The 25,449-nt window shown below is 36.5% G+C and overlaps 1 protein-coding gene across 13 annotated transcripts in view; it reads right to left on the reverse strand.

Annotated features, from left to right (window-relative positions):
- The window catches only part of PDE4DIP (phosphodiesterase 4D interacting protein), a 336,964-nt gene that overhangs the window by 21,445 nt on the left and 290,070 nt on the right, over positions 1 to 25,449 (reverse strand). For all 13 annotated transcript variants that reach the window (XM_087891187.1, XM_087891190.1, XM_087891189.1 and 10 more), the window contains one exon: positions 1,909 to 2,103. In XM_087891187.1, the coding sequence (XP_087747313.1) occupies positions 1,909 to 2,103 (195 nt within the window). The remainder of the gene's footprint in view (positions 1 to 1,908; positions 2,104 to 25,449) is intronic.

Below are 25,449 nucleotides of genomic sequence, written 5' to 3' on the forward strand. Positions count from 1 at the left end.
TCATGCCTAAAGCAGGACTAACACTCACAGTCTGCTGGTTTCTACATCAGCACCTTCACCACTATACCAAATACGCTCAGTTACACTCTACAGGTGAAACTCGAAAAATTAGAATATCATACAAAAGTTCATTTATTTCAGTAATGCAACTTAAAAGGTGAAACTAATATATGAGATAGACTCATTACATGCAAAGCAAGATAGTTCAAGCCTTGATTTGTCATAATTTTGATGATTATGGCTTACAGCTCATGAAAACCCCAAATTCACAATCTCAGAAAATTAGAATATTGTGAAAAGGTTCAATATTCTAGGCTCAAAGTGTCCCACTCTAATCAGCTAATTAAGCCATAACACCTGCAAAGGGTTCCTGAGCCTTTAAATGGTCTCTCAGTCTGGTTCAGTAGGAATCACAATCATGGGAAAGACTCTGACCTGACAGTTGTGCAGAAAACCATTATTGACACCCTCCATAAGGAGGGAAAGCCTCAAAAGGTAATTGCAAAAGAAGTTGGATGTTCCCAAAGTACTGTATCAAAGCACATTAATAGAAAGTTATGTGGAAGGGAAAAGTGTGGAAGAAAAAGGTGCACAAGCACCAGGAATGACTGCAGCCTGGAGAGGATTGTCAGGAAAAGGCCATTCAAAAGTGTTGGGGACTTTCACAAGGAGTAGACTGAGGCTGGAGTCAGTGCATCAAGAGCCACCACACACAGACGGATCCTGGACATGGGCTTCAAATGTAGTATTCCTTTTGTCAAGCTGCTCCTGAACAACAAACAACGTCAGAAGCGTCTTACCTGGGCTAAAGAAAAAAAGAACTGGTCTGTTGCTCAGTGGTCCAAAATCCTCTTTTCTGATGAGAGCAATTTTTGCATCTCATTTGGAAACCAAGGACCCAGAGTCTGGAGGAAGAATGGAGAGGCACACACTGCAAGATGCTTGAAGTCCAGTGTGAAGTTTCCACAGTCTGTGTTGATTTGGGGAGCCATGTCATCTGCTGGTGTTGGTCCACTGTGCTTCATTAAGTCCAGGGTCAACGCAGCCATCTACCAGGAGATTTTGGAGCACTTCATGCTTCCTTCCACAGACAAGCTTTATGGGGATGCTGACTTCATTTTCCAGCAGGACTTGGCACCTGCCCACACTGCCAAAAGTACCAAAACCTGGTTCAATGACCATGGGATTACTGTGCTTGATTGGCCAGCAAACTTGCCTGACCTGAACCCCATAGAGAATCTATGGGGCATTGCCAAAAGAAAGATGAGAGACATGAGACCGAACAATGCAGAAGAGCTGAAGGCCGCTATTGAAGCATCCTGGTCTTCCATAAAACCTCAGCAGTGCCACAGGCTGATAGCATCCATGCCACGCCGCATTGAGGCAGTAATTGATGCAAAAGGGGCCCAAACCAAGTACTGAGTACATATGCATGCTTATACTTTTCAGAGGTCCGATATTGTTCTATGTACAATCCTTATTTTATTGATTTCATGTAATATTCTAATTTTCTGAGATTGTGAATTTGGGGTTTTCATGAGCTGTAAGCCATTATCACCGCCCTGAGTCCTATTTTGGAGAAGGGCGGTATAGAAATTTAAATAATAAATAAATAAATAAATCATCAAAAGTATGACAAATCAAGGCTTGAACTATCTCGCTTTGCATGTAATGGGTCTATCTCATATATTAGTTTCACCTTTTAAGTTGCATTACTGAAATAAATGAACTTTTGTACGATATTCTAATTTTTCGAGTTTCACCTGTATATTTGGAACCTCTAAAAGGTCAGTCACAAATCACCAAAGAAAGAAGCTATGCTTGGCAATGATAAAGGTACCAGCAGAAATGCTTGGGTGTGTCATGCAAAGTACATGCTACATGGGGTACTGGGCCAGGAAGGCTCACTTTCTCCAAGCTGCTTCTGCAGCATCTTCAACTCCTGCTGTGCCTCAGTCAGGGAGAAGGCTGGTGTTATGCAGCAGCCAAGCAGGGGCCTTGAGCATGAAGATCGGGGTCCCAAAGACATGCAGGAGGATGGTTCTGAGTCCAGTGAAGCTAAAAGCAAACCTGTTGGCTTGGACAAGGAGTCATCATAAAAGCCTAGAGATGGAAAAGAGAGGAGAAACAAAGAGAGTGCCAGGTTAAATTAGGATATGCTAATAGTATGTTATTCCCAAAAGATATAGATTGTTAAACAGAATAACTTTTCCCTTCCTCTTTTTTTTAACCTGATGGTAATTATGAATGCTGCTGAGCCAAAATTTGCTAAGAAGGCATTCTGAGCACTTCTTATTTCATAACAGATTGTTTAAGATAAAGCAAGAAGAAACAAAAGAAGCAGCTTCTCAGAGGTACTTACTAAGATACAGCTATTTCTATACACATCCATTCAGCAGGCAACATTGGGAAGAGTTTTATTTTTCTCTTTAAAATAATGGTGTGGTGATAGCAAGCTTTTTTTTTTTTAATTTGATTTATATGCCGCCCTTCTCCGAAGACTCAGGGCGGCTTACAATGTGCTCAGCAATAGCCTTCATCCTTTTGTATATTTTATACAAAGTCAGCTTATTGCCCCCACAACTGGGTCCTCAATTTACCTACCTTAGAAAGGATGGAAGGCTGAGTCAACCTTGAGCCTTGGCGAGATTCGAACCCTGCAGTAATTGCAGGCAGCTGGTCTTAATAACCAACTTAATAACAGGGTGCCTTAAACCCCTGTACTACCAAGGCTTTAGCACAGTTCCTGCAAGCCAGACTATTAGTGGAGCCCAGCAGTACTTCAAAAAATGAAATTGGCAGCAGTATGCCTGCAGGCAGCCCATTTACTGGCTAATTCAGCCTGTTGTTTAGCTTTGCCTTTTTTAAAGTGCTAAAAGTATCCAGGCAAACATTAAAGTGAAATAACTCTGAAAATGACACCGTTGTGAGAGTATAGTAAGCCACACAACGAAGCTCATCTCCCTCACAATAGCACTTGTGATGATATTATTTTATATTTTATATATTTTATACTGATCAGTGCCTTTGTTAGGAGGTTAAATAACTGGTCAGTTCATGCTAATGAACTATTTGTATCAGTCTGAATCTCAAATGAGGACCCTTTTCTGGGCTCAGAGCTATTCAAGATTAATGAATGAATGAGTTAATGAATTAATTAATGACCTGCATATACATGTAGAGAAGATATTTTTGCAGATGATACAAACTCTGAGGAGTAGCTAATTCTATGGAAAACAGGACAAAGTTTGAGTTATTTTTAGTGATTGAAATGAAGGGCCTCAGTCAGCAAGGTGAAATTTCAAGACATGTATCTAGTAGATATATTGTCTCTCCCCTCCTCCTCCCTCAAGGCACAGGAATACAAGTTTAATTTGTTATACCCATCTACTCTGGAAAATTCCCAACTCTAACAACAATAAAAACAATATAAAAAGTGTTAAAAGTGTTTAAGAACCATTTTTAAATGGTGACCAGCATCTTAGATTGCTTAAGGAAGTTGACTGGCGACAAATACAACTTGCATAGCAATGATGATGCATGAGCATCTTGAGAAAACCTGCTACCACTTGTGCTTGTCTTACAAGTTGAAGAAACATAGGGACTGACACTATAATGAACCCAAAACATTATCAAGTGATCACAAGTAGGTAGGCAAGAAAGTTAAGGAGCTAGGAGCACAAATGCTGTTTTCATCTGTACTTCCAATAAAAGGTCAACTTCCAATGAGGAAACAAAGGATTTTAGAAATAAACCACTGGTTTAAGAGTTGATGCCATCAAGTGAACTTTGGATTCCTAGACCACAATCTGGATTACCTACATGAAGGTCTTCTGGCAAGGGATGGGCTACACCTCACAAGAATTGGGAAGAATATAGTCAGAAAATGACTGGCTCTCAACTTATCAGAAAGGCTTTAACTAAAATTGAGGAGGGAGAGTGACCAATCCTTAGGATCTTTAGAACCTAATCCCAAGCATAAACCAATCAAATAATGAGGTAGGAAGTATTGGGAAGGTACAAAATCTTAGTATTTATTTATTTATTTATTTATTTATTTATTTATTTATTTATTATTATTCATATTTCTATGCCGCCCACTCTCCGAGGACTCTGGGCAGCTTACACCAAGGACAGTATACTAAATAGCATATTGCCCCCAACAATCTGGGTCCTCATTTTACCCACCTCGGAAGGATGGAAGGCTTAGTCAACCTTGAGCCGGTGAGATTTGATCTGCTGAACTAGCAGTCAGCTGAAGTAGCTGCAGTACTGCACTCTAACCACTGCACCACCTTGGGTCTTGTAGGAGATATAGGAAACATACCCAGGGTCAAATGCCTATAAATAAAGGACTCAAATGCCTATACAGAAATGCTCATAGTTTGGGGAACAAACAAGACAAACTTGAAGTACTAGTACATAAAGACATGTAAGATATAGTTGCCATTACTGAAACTTGGTGGGATGAAACTCATGATTAGAATATCCTGATGGAATGATACAAACTGTTCAAAAGAAACAGGCCTAACAGAAGAGGAGCTGGAGTTGTATTATATGTAAGAGATCATTACAACTCTACAGAAATGCACAATACCAATAATGAAAGTCCCTAGAATGCATATGGGTCAATATAAAAGGAAAAATGAATGATAGATCAACTAACCAAACATAAGAAATAGACGAACTTTTTGCTAACCTATATATAGAAAGCACACCACAGCAGTAATGGGGAACTTTAACTATCCTGACATCAACTGGGAGACAAACTCTGCAGCAAATGGGAGATTGAACAGGTTCCTGACCAACCAAGCTAACAACTTTGTTATCCAAAAGATAGGGGAAACTAGAGGAACTGCTCCACTGGACCTAATACTTACTAACAGAGAAGAAAGGATAGAGGGGGTTGAAATTGCAGGAAACTTGGAGGACAGTGATCATGTCACTGTCAGATTAGAATGCAATATAATGCACCCAGAGTTCTAGACTTTAAAAGAGTTGACTTCAACAAACTTAGAGGGAACTTGGGAAGGACTTCATGGATGAGAATTTTAAAGGGAAAAACAACCCAAGAAGTTTGGGGAAGTCTAAATAATATGATTATAAAAGCCCAGTCCACCACAATATCACCGAAGAAGAAAACTAAGAAATCCAAGAAGAATATCAGCAGATAGCCTGAATTTGCAAAGATGAAATCAGGAAAGCAAAGGCTCAGAATGAACAAAGACTTGCAACGAATATCAATAATAATACTGAAGTTTCTTTCAACATAAAAAAACAAAAAAGTAAAACAATAACATCAATTGGTTCACTAATGGGAGAAGATGGCAAGGTAGTGACAGGCAGTAGAGCAGTGGTTCTCAACCTTCCTAATGCCGCGACCCTTTAATACAGTTCCTCATGTTGTGGTGACCCCCAACCAGGGGTGGGTTCTAAATTTTTTTACTACTGGTTCTGTGGGCGTGGCTTATTTTGTGGGCGTGGCTTGGAGGTCATGTGACTGGGTGGGCATGGCTAGCTGGTCATGTGACCGGGTGGCCATGGCTATGTGCATAGGGACTACTCAGAGGGCTGAAAAAAGTCATTTCTGACAGGTCCTCGCACTTTTGACTGGTCCTCACACTTATGACCATCCTCACATTTATGCCCATGCAGCATTCTTAACCATGTCACTCATTTCACAACTGCTTCTCTTCACCATGGTGACAAGATAGGGCAAAAACGTAAAACGTGAGGACAGTCGTAAGTTCGAGATCTGGTCAAAAGTGCGAGGACCAGTCAAAAATAACTTTTTCAGCCCTCTGAGTAGACCATGTGCACAAAAGGACTACCCAGAGGGTTGAAAAAAGTGATTTCTGACAGGTCCTCACACTTTTGACCGGTCTTCGCACTTATGACTGGTCATCATTTATGCCCATTGTAGCATTCTTAACAACCATGTCACTCATTTCACAACTGCTTCTCTTCACCATGGTGACAAGATAGGGCAAAAACGTAAAATGTGAGGACAGTCGTAAGTTCGAGGACTGTTCAAAAGTGCGAGGACCAGTCAGAAATAACTTTTTCAGCCCTCTGAGTAGTCCATATGCATAAAAGGATACAGCAATAGAGAGGGATGAAGGAAGGGAAGGGAAATTAGAGTAGGAGTGAGGGTAAGAGAGGGAGGAAGAGAGGAGGAGAAGGAGAAAGGAAGAGGAAGTAGGGAGGAGAAGAAGAGGGGGAGGAAGAGAAAGTAAGAAGGAAAGAAAGAGAGGTGGTAGGTTTGAGGCGAAAGATTGCTGTACAATAAAAAAGATGAAAGGGAAGAAAGCCAACCCCAAAGAAATATAAAGATATTAAGATAAAGAATGAATTGTTAAACTTTAAAGAATAAAAGAGAACAAATATGAATAAATAACAATAATTAGAAACACACATACAAACATACAATGTATTTTCTTTGAACAGAGTATTTGGCCGGTTCACAAATTTAAACAGTGTTTAGTCATTTCAATTAAATTTACAATTTCTATATTTCCTTTTTGCCATATTTATTCCTCATCTATTTTTGTAAAAAACCAATATTACCCTTCATCCTCATCTCTAATCTTAATCAAATTCAATTTTTCCCTTCTATTCTATATTATACCCCTTCCCATTGTCATCTATTTTTATATCCATCCTCACTTTGGTTAATTATGTAATATTACAGTTGTTTAATATAAATTCAACATTTTAATATAAATCAATTAGTTATATAACTACCTTTTTTGTATATTAATTAATATGAACATGAATATTCCAATTATTTCCATGCAATCCAATTTCTTACAAATCAATTAATTATATTTACCAATAATAATAAACCAAATAATTTTCCCCATATATTCCTCCAAACCACAACTTAACCATTTCTGCTTTCAACGCAATATACAATTAATAGTATCTCAATTATTACAATTCCCTAGTTAAATAGAGCTTTTTTTCTTTTGTGTTTCAAAATCTTGAACTCTCCTCTTTTGCCCTAAATTTCCCATTGTTTGCACCTACCTTTTTTGGTGAGGAAAAAGAAAAGAAATCTGCCTGCCTAATTTTCCAACCTTGCAGCAACAGCAAAGCAGTTTCAGTTTCGTTTTTCAGCATAGCTAGGGGGAAAAAAATCTGCTCCAGCAAGCAGCAAGCCCTGAGCAAAACAGCTGAGAGCAAATCAAATGAGGGTCGGGAGCTGATCTAATCAAGGGCTAATTTGCCTATGCTGAAGCTCCGCGGGCCAATAAAATTACAAAAAAACACCGAACCATTTGTTAAATTGCTGGCTTGCCCACCCCTCGCCCACCACTATTTATTGGCAGTAAATAGTGGTGCGGAGGGGTGGGGCAAGCCAGCAATTTAACAAACGGTTCGGCTGCACCACTGGCTATAGGGCGGCCCTTTGAAGCCCCGCGGCAAGAATTTAAACAGTTTTTTTTCCTCTAGCCATCAGCTGAGACTCAGCTGACATAGATTGGGAGTGGGCGGGGTAAGTGAACGGCCGGCGATCCAACAGAGCAGAGAGTGAGGGTGAGTGAAGGTGTGGGGGGGGTGAGAGACTGCTTTGGCGACCCCTGTGAAATGGCCGTTTGACCCCCAAAGGGGTCGCGATCCCCAGGTTGAGAACCGCTACACTAGAGAAAAAGCAGAGTTGCTTTCCATCAGTCTTCATGCAAATATACATGTATATATGTACATATACATATACATATACATATACATATACATATACATATACATATATGTATTCCAGACTAGGAATACAAATTAAAATATGGAAGAAAATGGTAAGAGAACACCTGTCTGCTCTAGATGAGTTCAATTTACCAGGACCTGATGGATTACCTCCCAGAGTTCTGAAGGAGCTGGCAGGTGTTTTCTCAGAACCACTGTACCATAACTTTCAAAGATCCTGGAGAACCAGGGAAAAAGGAGGAAAAAAATGATCCAGGAAAATACAGAGCAATCAGCTTGACATCAATATCCAGGAAGATCCTGGTAAAAATAATCAAGCAACAGATTTGCAAGCACCTAGAAATAAACAAAGTTATAACCAAAAGCCAATATTAGTTTGTCAAAAACAGATCATGCCAAACAAATATTATTTCATTCTTTGACAATGTGATTAAACTAATGGATCAGCAAGATGTTGTGGACATAGAATACCTAGATTTCAGTAAGGCATTTGACAAAGTAGACAACAACCTACTTCTTAGTAAGTTAGAAAAATATGAGATAGATAGCTTATTTTGGCTATCCTGGCTATTGCAGTACATAACAAACAAGTTATTTTATGATTTTAGAAACTGGGCACTAGAAGGAATTAAAGATTTTAAGCAAGAGGGAAAAAAATTACAAGCCTGTTCTTTATGTCAGTTAATACTGGGACTTGCAAAATGACACAAAATGTTATAAATTGAAAACTTTAAAGTATCATACAATGGAGCCAGAAATTATAATGACAGTATCAATGCTGACAGTAATGATATCTGCTTTAATGTCCAAAAGATGTTAATGAAGGAATGGCAAATCTGCAACAAATTTTATCTGATAGAGAAAGTACTGAAAGTGGAACTATAAATGACAGACCAGGATAATGATTTGGATACTGGATATACAAAAAAACTGGCTGAAGTTTAAAAATTAAAATGGAAATACAAATGATAAACTAAGAAAATCACCTGGAAAATGTTTTCTTAGTGTATCTACAAAAGAAGCTTGTGAAAGCATTGGTGAAATATGTGCAATGGGATAAAGAATAATTGAAGACAAATCAAATCCTACAACAGTATTTGACTGAATTAAAGATTAAATCCATTGAAAGTAAATGGAAGGAATATAAAGTTGATTTATAACCAAGGTTAAAGTATGACAATTTTTCCAATTTCCAGCAACACTTTATTCACTTCCTGCTGACACCACTAAAAATTTGATGTTTTACTGATTTGCTTATATATAAGGGATGAGATATGGGATGAAGAGATATGTATCAGTAAGTTTATAGGGGTTGAAAAGTTATTAAATTTGTTTATACTTGTGCTGAAGATTGGAAGTAACTGTCAGTCCTGCCACTTACAGCATACCTCACTTTGCTGGCATCCTGTCATAAAATGGGGGGAGGGGCAATTGGAGAAGTAACAATTGAGAATGGGAATGTGCAAGGATAGGCAAGGGGTGTCAGGGTGACAAAAACCAGGGATCCGGACTAAAGTGGCTGATCAAGGACAAAGCCTGAGAACGGTATGCGAAACTACACCAGAGAGATACCAACCTTCAAAGCTGATCCCAAAACATTAAAAAAAAACCTATTGGACGCTGATGGAGTGGACAAGTGAGGGAGGCCCAAAGGAAGGGGAAAATTGCAACCTTTGTGCGGGAATACTCAGATCCACTTTGCTTTTGTTGTAAGTGCTTTGCTTTAGTAAAAGAAACATTCACTTTATTATGTAAGGAATGCTTTATTATTAGTATGGGAGAAGGTTAGACAAAAACATTATTTGAAAATACCAACATGGCTTTCAACAATGGAAGCATTAGTACATCCAAATATTATTAATATGGGGAATATTATTAGATATAAAGATATTTTATCAGAAAAGGGGGAATTGAAAACGAAACAAGAACTAGTAGAACAAGGGATTGTTATGGAGTATACACAACTGCAAATACAATCGAGATATTAAAAAGATGCAAAGTTATATGGTTTTTACTTGGAGATGACAGAATTGGATGAGATACAGGAACAGGATGAGAAAATGATTTAAAAATTATATAGTTATTTATTTGGAATTAAATTAGAAGAAGAACAAGTAAAAGAAACAATGATAGCATGGGCAAAAAAATTTGGATATACAATAGAATTAGATAAATGGCAGCAATTATGGGAAAGAAATTACAAATTAACAATGGCTACAGCATATAAAGAGAACTTGTATAAAATGTTTTATAGATGGCACATGTCACCGGAAAGATTGGCAAAAATGTTCAAAGATAAATCAACTAAATGTTGGAAATGCCACCAGACATCTGGATCATATTATCACATGTGGTGGACATGTCCAGAAGTGAGAAATTATTGGGCAAAAGTTTGAATATGGCTAGAGAAAAATGATACAGCAACACATTGATCTTAAACCGGAGCTGTTCCTGTTGGGTATCTTACCAGAGAAATTCAGTAAAGAAAATACATATTTGATTATAAATGTAATAACTGCAGCAAGAATGGTATTTGCACAAAATTGGAAAGCAGAAAAAATTCCTACAAAAAGCTAATTAAGAAAATATTAGAATGTGCAGAAATGAGTAGATTAACATTAGCAATTAGAGGGAAGGAAAAATTGGAGTATTTCAACATATGGGGCCAATTTTATCAATGGATAGAGACTGAATATAGACAATAGACAATGTAAAAATAAGAAACATAGGGAATATATCTTGTAATACATTAAATTTAAATGTAAGAAAGATAAATATGTACTAAGAAAATGATGATAAATGTTGAAAAAATTTTGTACCCATATGTTACACTGATTGATTAATGATGAATTATTTGTTTAAAAATAAAAAAAATAAGGAAAAATAAAAGAACCATTGAACTATATCTTTCGAAGATCCTGGAGCACCAGGGAACTGCCAAAGGTCTGGAAAAGAGCTGATATAGTTCCCATCTTCAAAAAAGGAAAAAAAATAGATCCAGGAAACTACAGACCTATCAGCCTGACCTCAATACCAGGGAAGATTCTGGAAAAGATAATCAAGCAATGAATCAGTGAACACCTAGAAGCAAACAAAGTACTATATTTTTTGGAGTATAAGACGTACCTTTTTCCCCCAAAAAAGAGGGTGAAAATCTGGGTGCGTCTTATACTCCATATGTAGCCCCGCCCAGCTTCTCAAACGGAGGTTTCAGAGGCTGAAAAAAGCATCAGAAAAGAAGCTTCAGAAAAGAAGCCGCCAAACAGAGCTTCAGAGGCTTTTTTTCTGAAGCTCTGTTTCGGAGGCTTTCAGAGGCAGGAAAAAGATTTTTCTGAAATGGAGTTTCAGAAGTTTCAGAGGCAGGAAAAAAAAAAGCAAGGCACAGAGCTCACAACCAAGGAACCTGTTGTTAAAATTCACCTCTAGGAACAGCTGATTGGTGGTATTCTGGAAGGCTGATCCACCTGCCAATCAGCTTTTTTCTTATTTTCCTCCCCAAAAACTAAGGTGCGTCTTATACTCTGGTGTGTCTTATACTCCAAAAAATACAGTAGTAATAACCAAAAGTGAACATGGGTTTGTCAAAAACAGATCATGCCAGACTAATCTTATTGCATTCTTTGACAAAATGACAAAATTAGTGGACCAGAGGAATGCTTCAGAAAGGCATTTGATAAAATAGACCATAACCTACTACTTGATAAGATAAAAAATTATGGGTTAGACACCATCACCACCAGATGGATTCGTAACTGGCTGACCACCGCACTCAACTTGTAGTCCTCAATGGAACTGTATCTACGTGGAGGGAAGTATGCAGTGGAGTACCCCAAGGCTCTGTTTTAGACCAGTACTCTTCAACATCTTCATCAATGATTTGGATGAGGGGAACTCATCAAATTTGCAGATGACACCAAGCTAGCAGGAATAGCCAACACTCCAGAAGATAGGCTTAAGATACAGAAGGAACTTGATAGACTTGAACATTAGGCGCTATCTAACAAAATGAAATTCAATGGTGAAAAAAGTAAGGTTCTACATTTAGTCAAGAAAAACAAAATGTACAGGTACCGTATATGTGGTACCTTGCCCAATAGTAGTAACTGTGAGAGGCATCTTGGAGTCCTAGTGGACAATCACTTAAATATGAACCAGCAGTGTGCTGCAGCTGCCAAAAAAGCCGACACAGTTCTAGGCTGCATAAACAATGGATAGAATCAAGATCACGTGAAGTATTGACTTCCGGCGGTGACATCAGCGGGTTAGGGATGAGGGAATGGCTCTCCGTTCTCGCAACCCCTAACATCCTCGATTTGAGCGCCGATTTTGGCGCTATCGACCCCGGAGAAGTTGATAGAAGAAAGGGGAACTTCCAAGGACCTCGGGGAGGGCAGCAACCCCCCCGAAGGTTTAGGAAAACCCCCTTAACTCGGATCGAGGAAAAACCAGCCATCTCGGCTGGCCCGATACAGTGACAGCTGTTTAGAAGGAAGCGAAGATCGTAAAAGAAGCATTGGTGGAAATAGTAGGAGAGAACAAAGGAAGAATTGAAAAAGGTATCTTTAAATTCTTAAATTGTTGAAAGAAGGAACCTCCAAGTAGGATACAGAGATAGAAGCGGTGAGTGGAAAACCGGAACAGAGGGGGAGTCCATTTTAGCAGTGACAGCACACAATTTGACATCCAGTGAAACAGAAGAAATCCAGAGGAAAGCTGACGGTGTGAACTTTGGGATGATACTTTAGAACTTTTACAGTAAGATCCTGAGAGAAGAGAAAGTCTCAAAAAGCTGGAGAATATTTGACACAGGATCGTTAGTTATTTGGACATTTAAAGAAGAGAAGACGGTAAACCCTTACTGACTCGATATTGTGAGGACGTGGCGAGTTTAGGATCTATAATATTTATCAGACAATTTGGACACAGACTTTTTCAACACTTACTCTAACATTCAGACGATTGGTTGGGGAGATGTTTGGAGACGTTTGGATAGCTGGACTAAGATATTTTGATATGTTAACACTCAAAATTCGCGGAGGATATTTATTATTTACAAAAAAAGAGCAAGAGTGATCGTGAACATTGCTTTCCCTATTATTTCCACTTCGGGAAAGTTTGGATGAGAAACGCTGGAATATTCGGACAATATTTAGACATTTGAAAGGAAATTGTGTTGGATTATAGTTGGCTACTTAATAACTAATTTACTACATAGATTTTCCCTTTTTCCTGAATCATCAGACTTTGATTGAACTGAACAGGCCGATGTTTAATTTAAAAGGCATTTGGGACGTTAAGTATTCAAAATAAAACAACTGGAAAATAGATAAGAATAAACGAACTAAAGAAGAGAGTGACCTAAGAGAAGAAAATTTATAAGGGTTATAGACTTGTAATTAAATAAACTGCTACTAGTGATTAAGAAGTATTATATATATTTACACATTACATTGAAAATTTATTTTGGATTTATGATTGCATAACCTAATTTTATATATATTAAGTGAATTATTAGCTTGTTAGTTTGATAATTTGTCTTTATATATTTAGAGTAAAAGATATTTATTTGGCTATATTATAATTATTATATTTAAGTAAATGATATTCATATATCTACTAGTCATATTAGAAGATAAGAGCAATTGATACTTATTTATTTAATAGTATAAGAATCATATTAAGTATTTGAATATTTAGGAGACTTCCGGTTGGCGCCGCAGGGACACAGACGGGAAATGGCGAGCGCCGCAGAGCTTCGCCAAAACCCCGTCTGCTAAACTGCCGACAGGTCTGCGGACCTCCCCTGTCTTGAAGGGAGAGGAAGGGACCCCTTGGGCGGCTGAGAGGAATGGGCAGGTTCCTCGGGGCCAGAGGCTTTCCTTTCACGTTGGCAGCAGTGGAACGACAGCGATGGTGGCTGTCCTGATCCTGTGGCAGCCGGGAACAAGGATTGTGCTGGAGGAGAGGAGGAGAAACGGAGAAGAATAGAGAGCGAGCGTCTCGAAGCCGGGTGAGTGACACCAACCCAGGCACAACACACATATTTGGATTTTAAAAAATAAGATCCCAAACTTCAAATAGTGGCTACAGAGCCGTGCAGCTTGAAGATTTAAAAGAAAAAGAAAAAAAATGGAATGAGGACCCGAAATAGTCTTTGTTTTATTAAATTTGGCTTAGAAGAATTGATTTTTAACAACCCAGTAAATTGATTTTGCTTTTATTTGGAATGGTTTGGAGAAATGTCTCTTTGGGAATTTACACCTTTGAAAACTAACGAAGCTAATGAAGATAGACAGACGGATGGCTACAAAATCGCCATGGAGTCTGCAGTGACTAAGCAGGAAAGTGGATTGAAGATATTTTTCTTTCTGTTTGAAAAAGGAACATTTTAAATGGCTTTTTACTTTGGATTGCCTTGAAATTTACATTGGATTTATGGACTTTGGAGGTTTCTATTCTGTCCCAAATGATTTTAAGAAGAAAGAAGGAATATTTTGGACATTAGACAATGGAAATTAACAAGCCTTGGGGGAAAAAAAATTAGGTGTGGCGCAGGAAAAAAAGACAGGAAGTTGATGCACTACACACGGAACAGACATTATAAAAGCATTAAAGGAACATACAGAATTTTTTTTAATTTGAATGGATGAACTTTGAAATGGAACAATTATGGACAGATAGAAAAAGGAAGAAAAGGAGGAAATAAAGTAATAAATTTTAAATGTAACTGAATTGAAATGTAAAGATTAAAAGCCTAAAAGTATATATGATTTTTGGATAAAAACAGAAAAGCTTTTTGAGTAATAAAAATAGAAAATAAGAGATGGCAATTAAAATAGAGGATGATATACAGGTGGTCAAAAACAATAAAGAAGAGTATATATTATTGTGAGACAATTTTAAGGAAAATTTACTGCTTGATGTAATATGCTTTAATTTTAATTGGTAAACAAATGTTAATTTGATGAGTATGCTGGACTAAGGCTCTATTGAACAAATTATCAAACACACAGATATTAGCGATAAATTGTGATTTAATTTAATATATACTGGAAATGATGATTATTATGAAATATATTGAAAATTAATTTGAAAGATTGTGTTGGAAGCTGACATAAAATAGATAATTATATGTTAAGGGGAAGTTAAAATAAGAGGGATGGATACCAACTAGATAAGAGTTTGAGACTCGGAGGAAATATGTTGGAACTAGTTAAAATGCTGGAAATCAGCCAAATAACTATAGGAGAGTTGGAGCAGACTATGCTGGAAATCAGCAAAATAAGAGTGGGAGTCCTGGAGGAGACTATGCTGGAAATCAGTCAAACATAATATGCTGGAAATCAGCCAATAAAATGCTGGAAATCAGCCAAACAAACAGGAGGAGAGTTGGAGGAGAATATGCTGGAAATCAGCCAAACAATGGAGGGAGTATAGGAGGAAACTATGCTGGAAATCAGCCAAATATAATATGCTGGAAAGCAGCCAATAACGATGATAGGCTTGGAGGAGATTATATTGAAATTTGCCAAAAATAGTTGGTGTTCTGGAGAAAAATATGTTGGGAACTAGCCAAACAGAATATGTTGAATAATAGCCAAATAACAGAGGGAGGTATGGAAGAAAATATGCTGGAAATTAGACTAAACAAAACATATTTTTGTGATAAATCTGTGTAACATGAAAAGAGTAATAGATGACAAGGGAGATAAAATCAAAGATAAATTGATAAAGTTTAAGATATTAAGAATTAAGGAAAGGGTCAAGAGACTAAGAATTAGATAGAACTTTGCTTTATAAAGTGTAATAAGAATGGAGTGGTATAGAATTTGAAATCAAGATTTGTGGTGATAAAATTGTAAGGTAAATAATTAGAAGAGGTTAGAATATTGCTAAAAAATTCTTTTTTGATACTGATGGAAAAAGATATAAGGTGAAGAAGAACAAGATATGATTAAGATTGATTAATAGAAATAAAAATGAGTGAGTTAATTTGAAATTAAAATTGTACTGATATAATAGATTTGTTTAGATGATGATGTTTCTATGTTTTGATTTTGAATTTTAAAAGATATAATGGGAAATTGTGAATGGAGCCTTTTTAAAATGTAAGCAATTGTACCTATTCATGACCGGATCGAGACTTCGCTCTCGAAAGAGATGTATTTTAAGTGTTATATTGGGGGAAAAAAATATTTTGGGGAAAAAAAAGTATTTGAATATTTAATATTTTTGATAATCAACTGATGGAACATTAGAATATTATATTTTCCCTCAATCCCCCCTTTTTAACTTCCCTCATCGTTGTCTCATAAATATTGAAAAGGATTGAAAGAATATTGAAAAGTGAAAGTGAAAGATAAATTTGGATGCAAATCTAAGAAACAGACTTATAATTATTGATTAGTATATGAAATTTTGGGAATCAATAAAACAAGGAATAATGGCAACCACAAGCACAGAACCAACAACTAAAACAAGTAAGAAGATACCATCGAGCCAAATGATACTCATGGCTTCCCCGGCCCAACAAAAACCAGCTGAAACGACAGAAAAGGATAAAATAAGCCCCGCCCTTAATATGCAGAATATCCAAGCTGCTTTAGCAATGATCCAGGAAGGAATGAATAGGATGCAGGAAACGATGGTCCACAACCACGAAGAGACCAGGAAAAACCATGAGGAACTAAGGTTAGACGTGGGTGAAATAAAGGACAATATTAAAACTTTAGATGAGAAGATAGAGCAAATTCAACAAAACATAGCGGAAAATGAGCAGAGGATCCATAAAGTGGAAGAAAAAATAGAATATACAACTAATAGAATGGAAAGGATGGAACAGATCCAAGGGGCGTTTAACAAGGAAACAGAAGACGCATTAACTTATCTCGAAATGGAGAAGGCATCTTTTTGGCTACAATTCCAAAACGTAGAAGAGCAAAAGGATGAAGATATAGGGGAAACAATGATTGAGATATTGGCAAAGGCAACCCAGAGGGATAAGGAAGAACTCTGAATCGGAATAGATGAAATATATAGGGTTCATACGAACTACGCAAGACGGAATAAGTTACCCAAGGAAATCCACATAAGATTCACGAAGAAATCTATAAAGGAAGAGATTTATAGGAAAATGAGAGAGGAGACAACCATGTACAAGGGAAGAGAAATCTTAACTCTCAAACAAGTACCGAGAAGAACAAGAGACCAGAGAAGAAATTATAATTTCCTAACTACACATTTAAATAAATTCAAAATAAAATTTCGCTGGCTAATGCCAGAAGGTCTACTTATCTCTTGGGAGGATAGAAAGTATAGGATCGATAATCTAGAGAAGGCTCAAGACTTCTTTGAACAACATTTCACATGTGAAGAAGAACAAGAGAGGAGGGAAGAAACAGAACACAGGAGGCAAGAGATACAGCGAATAGAAAGAGAAGAAAAAGATCAAGAAGATAAAAGGAGAATGGAGAAAGAAAGAATGGAGAGAGAGGGAACGAGGGAAAAGACGCAAAGAGTTACCAGAAACACAACAAAGATGAAAATAACAAATAGATAAACCCAAATAAAGATGGAAGGAGAATTAAAAATTATTTCGATCAACATAAACGGACTCAACTCACCAATGAAAAGGAAATACATATTTACAAAATTACAAAAACTTGATATTGATATTATAACATTACAGGAAATACATATTAAAAGACAGCAACAAAAATTGTTGGAAAATAAAAAATTAGGAAGATTATATACATCCCTAGGAGACTGTAAAAAGAGAGGGGTGGTAATGTACGTTAAAAACCACCTGAAAACCAAACAGATATACACTGATATGGAAGGACGCATCTTAATAATTGAAATACAAACCGAAACAAAAATAATATTACTAGTATCCATATATGCACCCAACGGAAACCAGACGGATTTTTACAAGAAACTGCACGACATAATCAAAGACCTGGAATATGAGAACATCTGCATTATTGGGGATTTTAACACAATTGTGAATTTATAAGACGATTATTGTAGTAACAGGAAAAATAAAACTAGAAAGAGAACTCTACTGGAAACATTTGAAGATATGGCCAAAAAATTCCATTTATACGATGGGTGGAGGGAGGCAAATAAATTAAACAATACACATACTACTCAAGCCCCCACCAGTCATGGTCTAGGATTGATATGGCCTGGGTGACACCAGATCTTAGAAAAGAAATATGAGATATCGAAATTGAACCAAATACCTGGGCCGATCACAATCCTATAAAAATAATATGGAAAGGTTATCACAAGCAAAAGAGGTGGATGATGGATACTGGAATAATAAAAGATAAAGAATATATAAGGATGATTGAGAAGAAACTCAAAATATTCTTCCAATTAAATACAACAGACCTCGCTACAGAACCTATGGGATACTACAAAAACCTATATAAGAGGTCTCACCATAGCATATACAAAAAAAAAAAGGACAAACAACTAAAAAGGAATAATTTACTGCAAAAACTCAACAGATATGAATCACAGTTACAAAAACAACCTGATGATAAAACAATAAAGGTAAACCTGAACCTCACCAAACATAAACTGAATTTAATCATGCAAACAGAAATCACACAGAAAATGAAAATGGCAAAACAGAAACATTTTCGCAAACAAAACAGGTCGCTGGTTAGCGTACCGATTGAAAAAAGAGAGGGAGAAGAGAATAATATATCAACTACAAGATGAAACGGGACAAATATGCAACACGAATTCAGATAAAAAACGTATAGTTAAAGAATTCTATCAAAAACTTTACTCACAAGAGGAGATCCAAGACCGAGATATCAAGGAATACTTATGTGAAGCAAATATCTCAAAATTCAAGGAAACACATAAAGACATATTAAATAAACCAATTACAATGACAGAGTTGATGGAAGCCCGGAAGAAACAGAAGAACAACAAGGTACCAGGCCCAGACGGAATTCCAACTGAATTTTATAAAAACTGCCAGTCAGCGATAGATGAAATACTCCTCCAAGTCCTTAATGATGCATTACTAAAAGCAGAAACCCCTAAATCTTGGAACGAAACCATTATTTCACTTATCCCCAAAGAAGACACAGACCGGACACAGGTTAAGAATTACAGACCGATTTCACTACTAAACGTTGACTATAAATTATTCATGACAGTTATAGCGCAAAGATTGAAAACAATTATACACAACTATATACATTCTGATCAAAACGGCTTTGTCCCAAGGAGGCAGATAAAAAATAACACGAGAACAATCATAAACATTCTAGAATATTATGAACAACAAATTGATAAACAAGTAGCCTTAATCTTTCTCGATGCGCAAAAAGCATTCGACAATTTGAATTGGAAATTCCTTATAGCACAATTAGAGTTAATGGATGTTGGCGACAAATTTTTAAAAATGATTAAGAAAGTATACTCCGCCCAGACTGCGAGAATCACAATTAATGGGGACATGACAGAAAGACTGGACATACAAAAAGGGGTGAGGCAAGGCGGCCCACTCTCTCCCTTACTATTCATAATATCGCTAGAAGCCTTACTAAATGAGGTAACGAAGGATGAGGACATAAAGGGACTATGGATACGAAATGAGTAATATAAACTACAGGCTTTCGCTGACGACGTGGTGTTCATAGTAGAACAACCAGAAATAGCAGGAACTAAATTACTGGCGAAGATAGAAGAATATGGCAAAGTAGCAGGACTTAAAATTAACAGACAAAAAACTAAAGTCTTGACAAAAAATTTGACTAAGACACAAGAGACAAAATTGGAAGAAGACTTAGGAATACAGATTGTAAAGAAAGTAAAATACCTGGGAATTTGGATCACTACAAAAGCAACAACGATTAGAGAGGATAACTATATTAAATTGATGAAACAAATTAAAAAGGATCTGGAAATATGGAACAAATTACAGTTGTCACTTTTGGGCAGAATAGCATTAGTAAAAATGAACATATTACTGAGATTACTTTACCTCTTTCAAGTGATACCAATTGGCCCAGGAAAAGATTTCTTCAAAGATCTTAATAAGATAATAATGAAATACATCTGGCAAGGAAAAAAGGCCAGAATTAAAATAAAATGCCTACAGGACACCCGTGAGAAGGGAGGACTCGGCTTACCAGACTGGGAGTTATATTATAAAGCATCGTCGTTAAATTGGATTAGGGAATGGATAGACTTAAAAAACAAGAGAATGTTATACCTAGAGGGATTTGATCTGAATCGGGGCTGGCACGCCTTCTTATGGGACGGTATAGATAAACAACATGGGTATTTTCAGCGGCACATCATCAGAGGCTCATTATACAAAACGTGGCAAGGAATCAGAAAACAACACTACACTAAGATCTCGCATTGGTTGTCGACCATGGAAGCCTTAATTTACCGAAACACCATAGAAATAGGAAAAATGAGGAATTACCAAGAATTATTGAGTAGCAAAGGAGACTTATACACGAGGCAAGAATTGGAGAATAAGGGAATAGCTATTGATTGGTGGCCATACCGTCAAATTAAGTCAAGATATATAGCAGACCGGACACAATGTGGATTTCAGACCGAACCAAATGAACTGGACAAGATATTAAAAAGTACAGAGGAGAAAATGATAACCAAAATTTACAGATATTTAATAAATTACAAATTGGAGGAGGAAATGGTCAAAGAAAATATGATAACATGGGCAAAAAATATAGGCCACAACATAGAATTGGAAAAATGGGACAAATTATGGACAGAAAATCTCAAACTGACAATGTCGATACCATATAAAGAAAACCTCTACAAGATGTTTTACAGATGGCACCTCCCACTGGCACGTCTGGCGAAAATGTTTCCAAATGTGCCACCAATGTGTTGGAAATGCAAGTCGCAAAAGGGGTCATATTACCATCTCTGGTGGTCTTGTAGAAGAGCACAACATTACTGGCAAGAAATCAAGTTAATGATTGAAGAAATAACAAAGCAGAAAGTCGATATGAAACCGGAATTTTTTTTATTCGGAATGATCACACCACAACAGACTAAAGAGATAAAATATCTCATTATTCACATCTTAACAGCAGCACGCATAGTATATGCTCAAAATTGGAAATCAGAACTATTACCAACAGAAGAAAAAATAATTTCAAAAACAACAGAATGTGCAGAAATGGACAGACTCACAAAAGAGCTACAAGAGAAAGAGGACACTGATTATTATGCAGCCTGGCAAAGTTGGTATTCCTGGCTAGAGGGAAAGATAGGATTGATAAAATAATAGCTATACAAAACATAACCAAGAAACACAGACAATCACATAGGAGATAGACCACATGACTGTATGTATAAATCGTTAGAACGGTTATTAGAAGGATGTATAGAAGTAATAGATACTTATATAGAGAGAAAAATTTAAAAATAGTATAAAGTCTTGGATATGTAAAAAAGTAAAAATAAGTAAGCACATAAAATAGATCTCTAAAAGAGAAATAGAGGTGAAATAGAAAATAATCACCGATGTAACAGTTTTCTAGAAGTCAGCCGATAGGCTGAACTAATGTTAGTTGTATTCCTCCCAGGGAGGCAAATGAGGGATAACGTGAGGACTGTAATAAATGTTATAGAATATTATGAACAGCACCCGGAAAAACAGCTGGCGTTAGTGTTCCTGGATGCCCAAAAGGCGTTCGACAACTTAAATTGGAAATTCATGATCAACCAAATTGATTTAATGGGATTTGGGACAAATTTTAGAAAGATGATCAAAAATATTTATCATAAACAGAGGGCAAGCATTTTAATAAATGGGGACAAGACATGGATATTTTGGATACAAAAGGGAGTCAGACAGGGATGCCCCCCTGTCCTCTCTACTCTTTATAATGGTGTTGGAAATCCTACTCAGAAAGATCAGAGATAACAAAGAAATCAAAGGACTACAAATTAAGAAAGAAATTTTTAAAACACAAGCCTTCGCAGATGACGTGGCCTTAATAATGGAAGATCCCTTGAAATCTGGCCCCAAATTACTCCAGGAAGTACAACAGTATGGAGAAGTCGCTGGCTTCAAGCTTAATAAAACCAAAACTAAAATTTTAGTAAGAAATATGACAGAGACAAACAAGAAAGAGCTAGAAAAGTTCTTAGAACTTCAGATAGCAAAGAAAATAAAATATTTGGGAATATGGATTACTGCAAGATATTCCTCTTTAAAGGAGGATAACTACAGTCCACTACTACAAAAAATAAAGCAGGATATAGACAGATGGAAGAAGTTAAAACTGTCTTTTACAGGTAAGATCTCAGCAATCAAAATGAATACTCTCCCCAAGATTATATTTTTATTCCAAACTATCCCAGTGAATATTGATAAAAAATACTTCCTAGATTTGGAAAAGAAGGTGCGAGAATTTTTATGGGAAGGGAAGAAGGCAAGGATTGCATATCAAACACTGCAAGGGAAAAGAAGCATGGGTGGCTTCGGATTACCCGATTGGGAAGCATATCAGAAGGCAGCCAAATTAGTATGGATCAAAGATTGGGTTTCACTACAAAACAAGAGAATTCTGACGTTAGAAGGCCACGATCTACAGGCAGGCTGGCACGCTTATTTATGGGGCCTAAAGAATAAAAAACTCACATTTCCACAAACACAAATTAAGGGAGACCCTGATTCAAACATGGGAAGAAATTAGACAAAGATTTTATAAGAAAGTACCGATCTGGCTCTCAATTATGGAGGCTTTGACCTCTAATAAAAGGGATATCTTGAAATTTGGCACGTACAAAGATATATTAGATGAAAATGGCATTCTTAAATCACGAGAAATATTAAGTAATCAAGGTTTCAATTCAGATTGGTGGAGCTACCTGCAGATAAGTTCTAGATATCAAAAAGATAGGGATCAATTTGGCATAGAGACGAAGTACAACAATTTGGATAAAATTATGTTGGGGACTGAAAAGAAAATGCTAGCGAGATTCTATAACTTCTTATTAGGCGAGGAAAGAGCAGAAGGAATAGCTAGGAATCAGCTAAGCATTTGGGAAAAAAACATTGGCTATAGACTAAATTTCAATGACTGGGAGGAGGCTTGGAACAGAAATTATAATCTCACCAAATCAGCAATTTACAGGGAGAATCATTATAAAATATTTCATAGATGGTATCTAGCCCCAGCTAGACTAGCAAAAATATTTCCCAGTGCCTCAGCAATATGTTGGAAGTGTGGAAAGGAGGTTGGCACCTTCTTTCATATGTGGTGGTCCTGCCCGGAGACAAAAAAGTTTTGGACAAAAATACGAATTTGGCTACGAGAAATAGTGGAAGAAGATATAAAACTTTCCCCCGAAATCTTTTTATTAGGAATGATGGGAGATGGACTCTCTAAGGACAAGATACAATTAATTATACATGTTACAACAGCGGCCAGATTAACCTTTGCAAAATACTGGAAGGACAAACAAACCCCTCCAGAGATGACAATAATAAATAAAATCCTAGAATGCGCAGAAATGGTAAAATTAACAAGTGTTCTTAAAGACGATGAGAACTCAAAATTTAAGGCAGTATGGGAAAGGTGGTACAAATGGTGGAATAATAGAACGAGACTATAAGGATATGTCTATTTTTAATAATGGTAGATTTGAAGATACTTGATATGTACATAATGTAAATATGTAACTGCACGACACCTCAGATGTTATTGGAGATTTGATGTTTTCTTTTTAAAAAATTTTTCTCTTTTTAAAATCAATAAAGTATTATTTAAAAAAAAGAAAAAGAAAATAATCACCGATGTAACAGTTTTCTAGAAGTCAGCTGATAGGCTGAACTAATGTTAGTTGTTAGTTAGTTAGTTAGTTTTTTTTTTTTGTATTGTCATTATGTATACATGTTTGTAAGTATTTTTGTCTTATGTTTTTGTTTAATAAAAAAAGTTTTTAAAAAAAAGATCACGTGAAGTATTAATACCACTTTATAATGCCTTGATAAGGCCACACTTGGAATACTGCATCCTGTTTTGGTCATCACAATATAAAAAAGATGTCGAGATTCTAGAAAGAGTGCAGACTGGAAGCCAAAACATATAAAGAATGGTTTCTGGAACTGGGTATGTCTAGTCTGATGAAAAGAAGGACTAGGGGTGACATGATAGGAGTATTTCAATATCTCAGGGGCTGCCATGAAGAGGGAGTCAAGCTATTCTCCAAAGCACCTGAGGGTAGGACAAGAAGCAATGGGTGGAAACTAATCAAGGAGAGAAGCAACTTAGAACTAAAGAGAAATTTCCTGACAGTTTGAACAATTAATCAGTGGAACAACTTGCCTTCAGAAGTTGTAAATGCTCCAACACTGGAAAGTTTTAAGAAGAGATTGGATAACCATTTGTCTGAAGTGGCGTAGGGTTTCCTGCCTAAGCAGGGGGTTGGACTAGAAGACCTCCAAGGTCCCTTCTATTCTATAACTCTGTTATTCTATTCTATTCTATTCTATTCTATTCTATTCTATTCTATTCTATTCTATTCTATTCTATTCTATTCTATTCTATTCTACATATAAAAATAACATTCAAGGCTCTTTTCTCATTCTCCAAGATTGGTTTGTATTAGCTTGTATTATTGTAATTAAAGTTATTAGTAAAAATATATTTTAGGGTTAGAGTTCCCTTAACAAGCAAGGGTTGAGTCACTCTAATCAGGGCTACCATCAGTACATACTTTACAAAATTAGGATTTTTAGCTGACTTCAAACTGGCTGTTTTATACTGTCGGCTGTAAAAATGAATTTTATTTTAAACTACATTTTTCCAATTTCTACTACTGTATCACACCTGCATTTGGAATATGTTTTAAGAAAGGTACTACTTCTCTTCTCTTCTCTTCTCTTCTCTTCTCTTCTCTTCTCTTCTCTGCTCTGCTCTGCTCTGCTCTGCTCTGCTCTGCTCTGCCCTGCCCTGCCCTGCCCTGCCCTGCCCTGCCCTTCCCTTCCCTTCCCTTCTTTCCATAATTTAATTTAATTTAATTTAATTTAATTTAATTTAATTTAATTTAATTTAATTTAATTTAATTATTTAATTTAATTTAATTTAATTTAATTTAATTTAATTTAATTTAATTTAATTTAATTTAATTTAATTTTATAATAATATAAGCACTTAGAGTTATATACTACTTTGTAGCACTTTATAGTGTTTTACAGCACTCTCTGGATGGTTTACAGAGTCAGCATATTGCCTCCAACAATCCGGATCTCATTTTACCAACCTCAGAAGGATGGTAGGCTGAATAAATCTTGAGCTGGTCAGAATCCTGGCACTAGACAAAATTAGCCAGCAGTATTGTATTCCAACCACTGCACCACTACAGCTCTTAAAATGAATACATAGCAAGTACAAACTTTAGATGTTAATTAACTATGTTTACATTTTGATAGGCTGCCTCGTTTTGCACATTATTTTAATGTTGTGCTTGTGAGCCATCTTTAAAATGTTATAATGTTAAGGCATGGCTCCATAAATACAATAATTAATCAGAAATATTCAAATATAGCTTTTAAAATGGAGTTTTTCCTAGTTCTACAAACAATTTATATTAAATATGCGGAGTGAATAAGGACATGCTTGCTCTCCCTCCCTCCCTCCCTCTCTCCCTCCCTCCCTCTCCCTCTCTCTCTCTCTCTCTCTCTCTCTCTCTCCCTCTCCCTCCCTCCATCTCCCCCTCCCC

This window comes from Pantherophis guttatus, chromosome 3 (genome assembly GCF_059756535.1).
Source record: "Pantherophis guttatus breed Tessera chromosome 3, ASM5975653v1, whole genome shotgun sequence".
NCBI classification, from domain to species: domain Eukaryota; kingdom Metazoa; phylum Chordata; class Lepidosauria; order Squamata; family Colubridae; genus Pantherophis; species Pantherophis guttatus.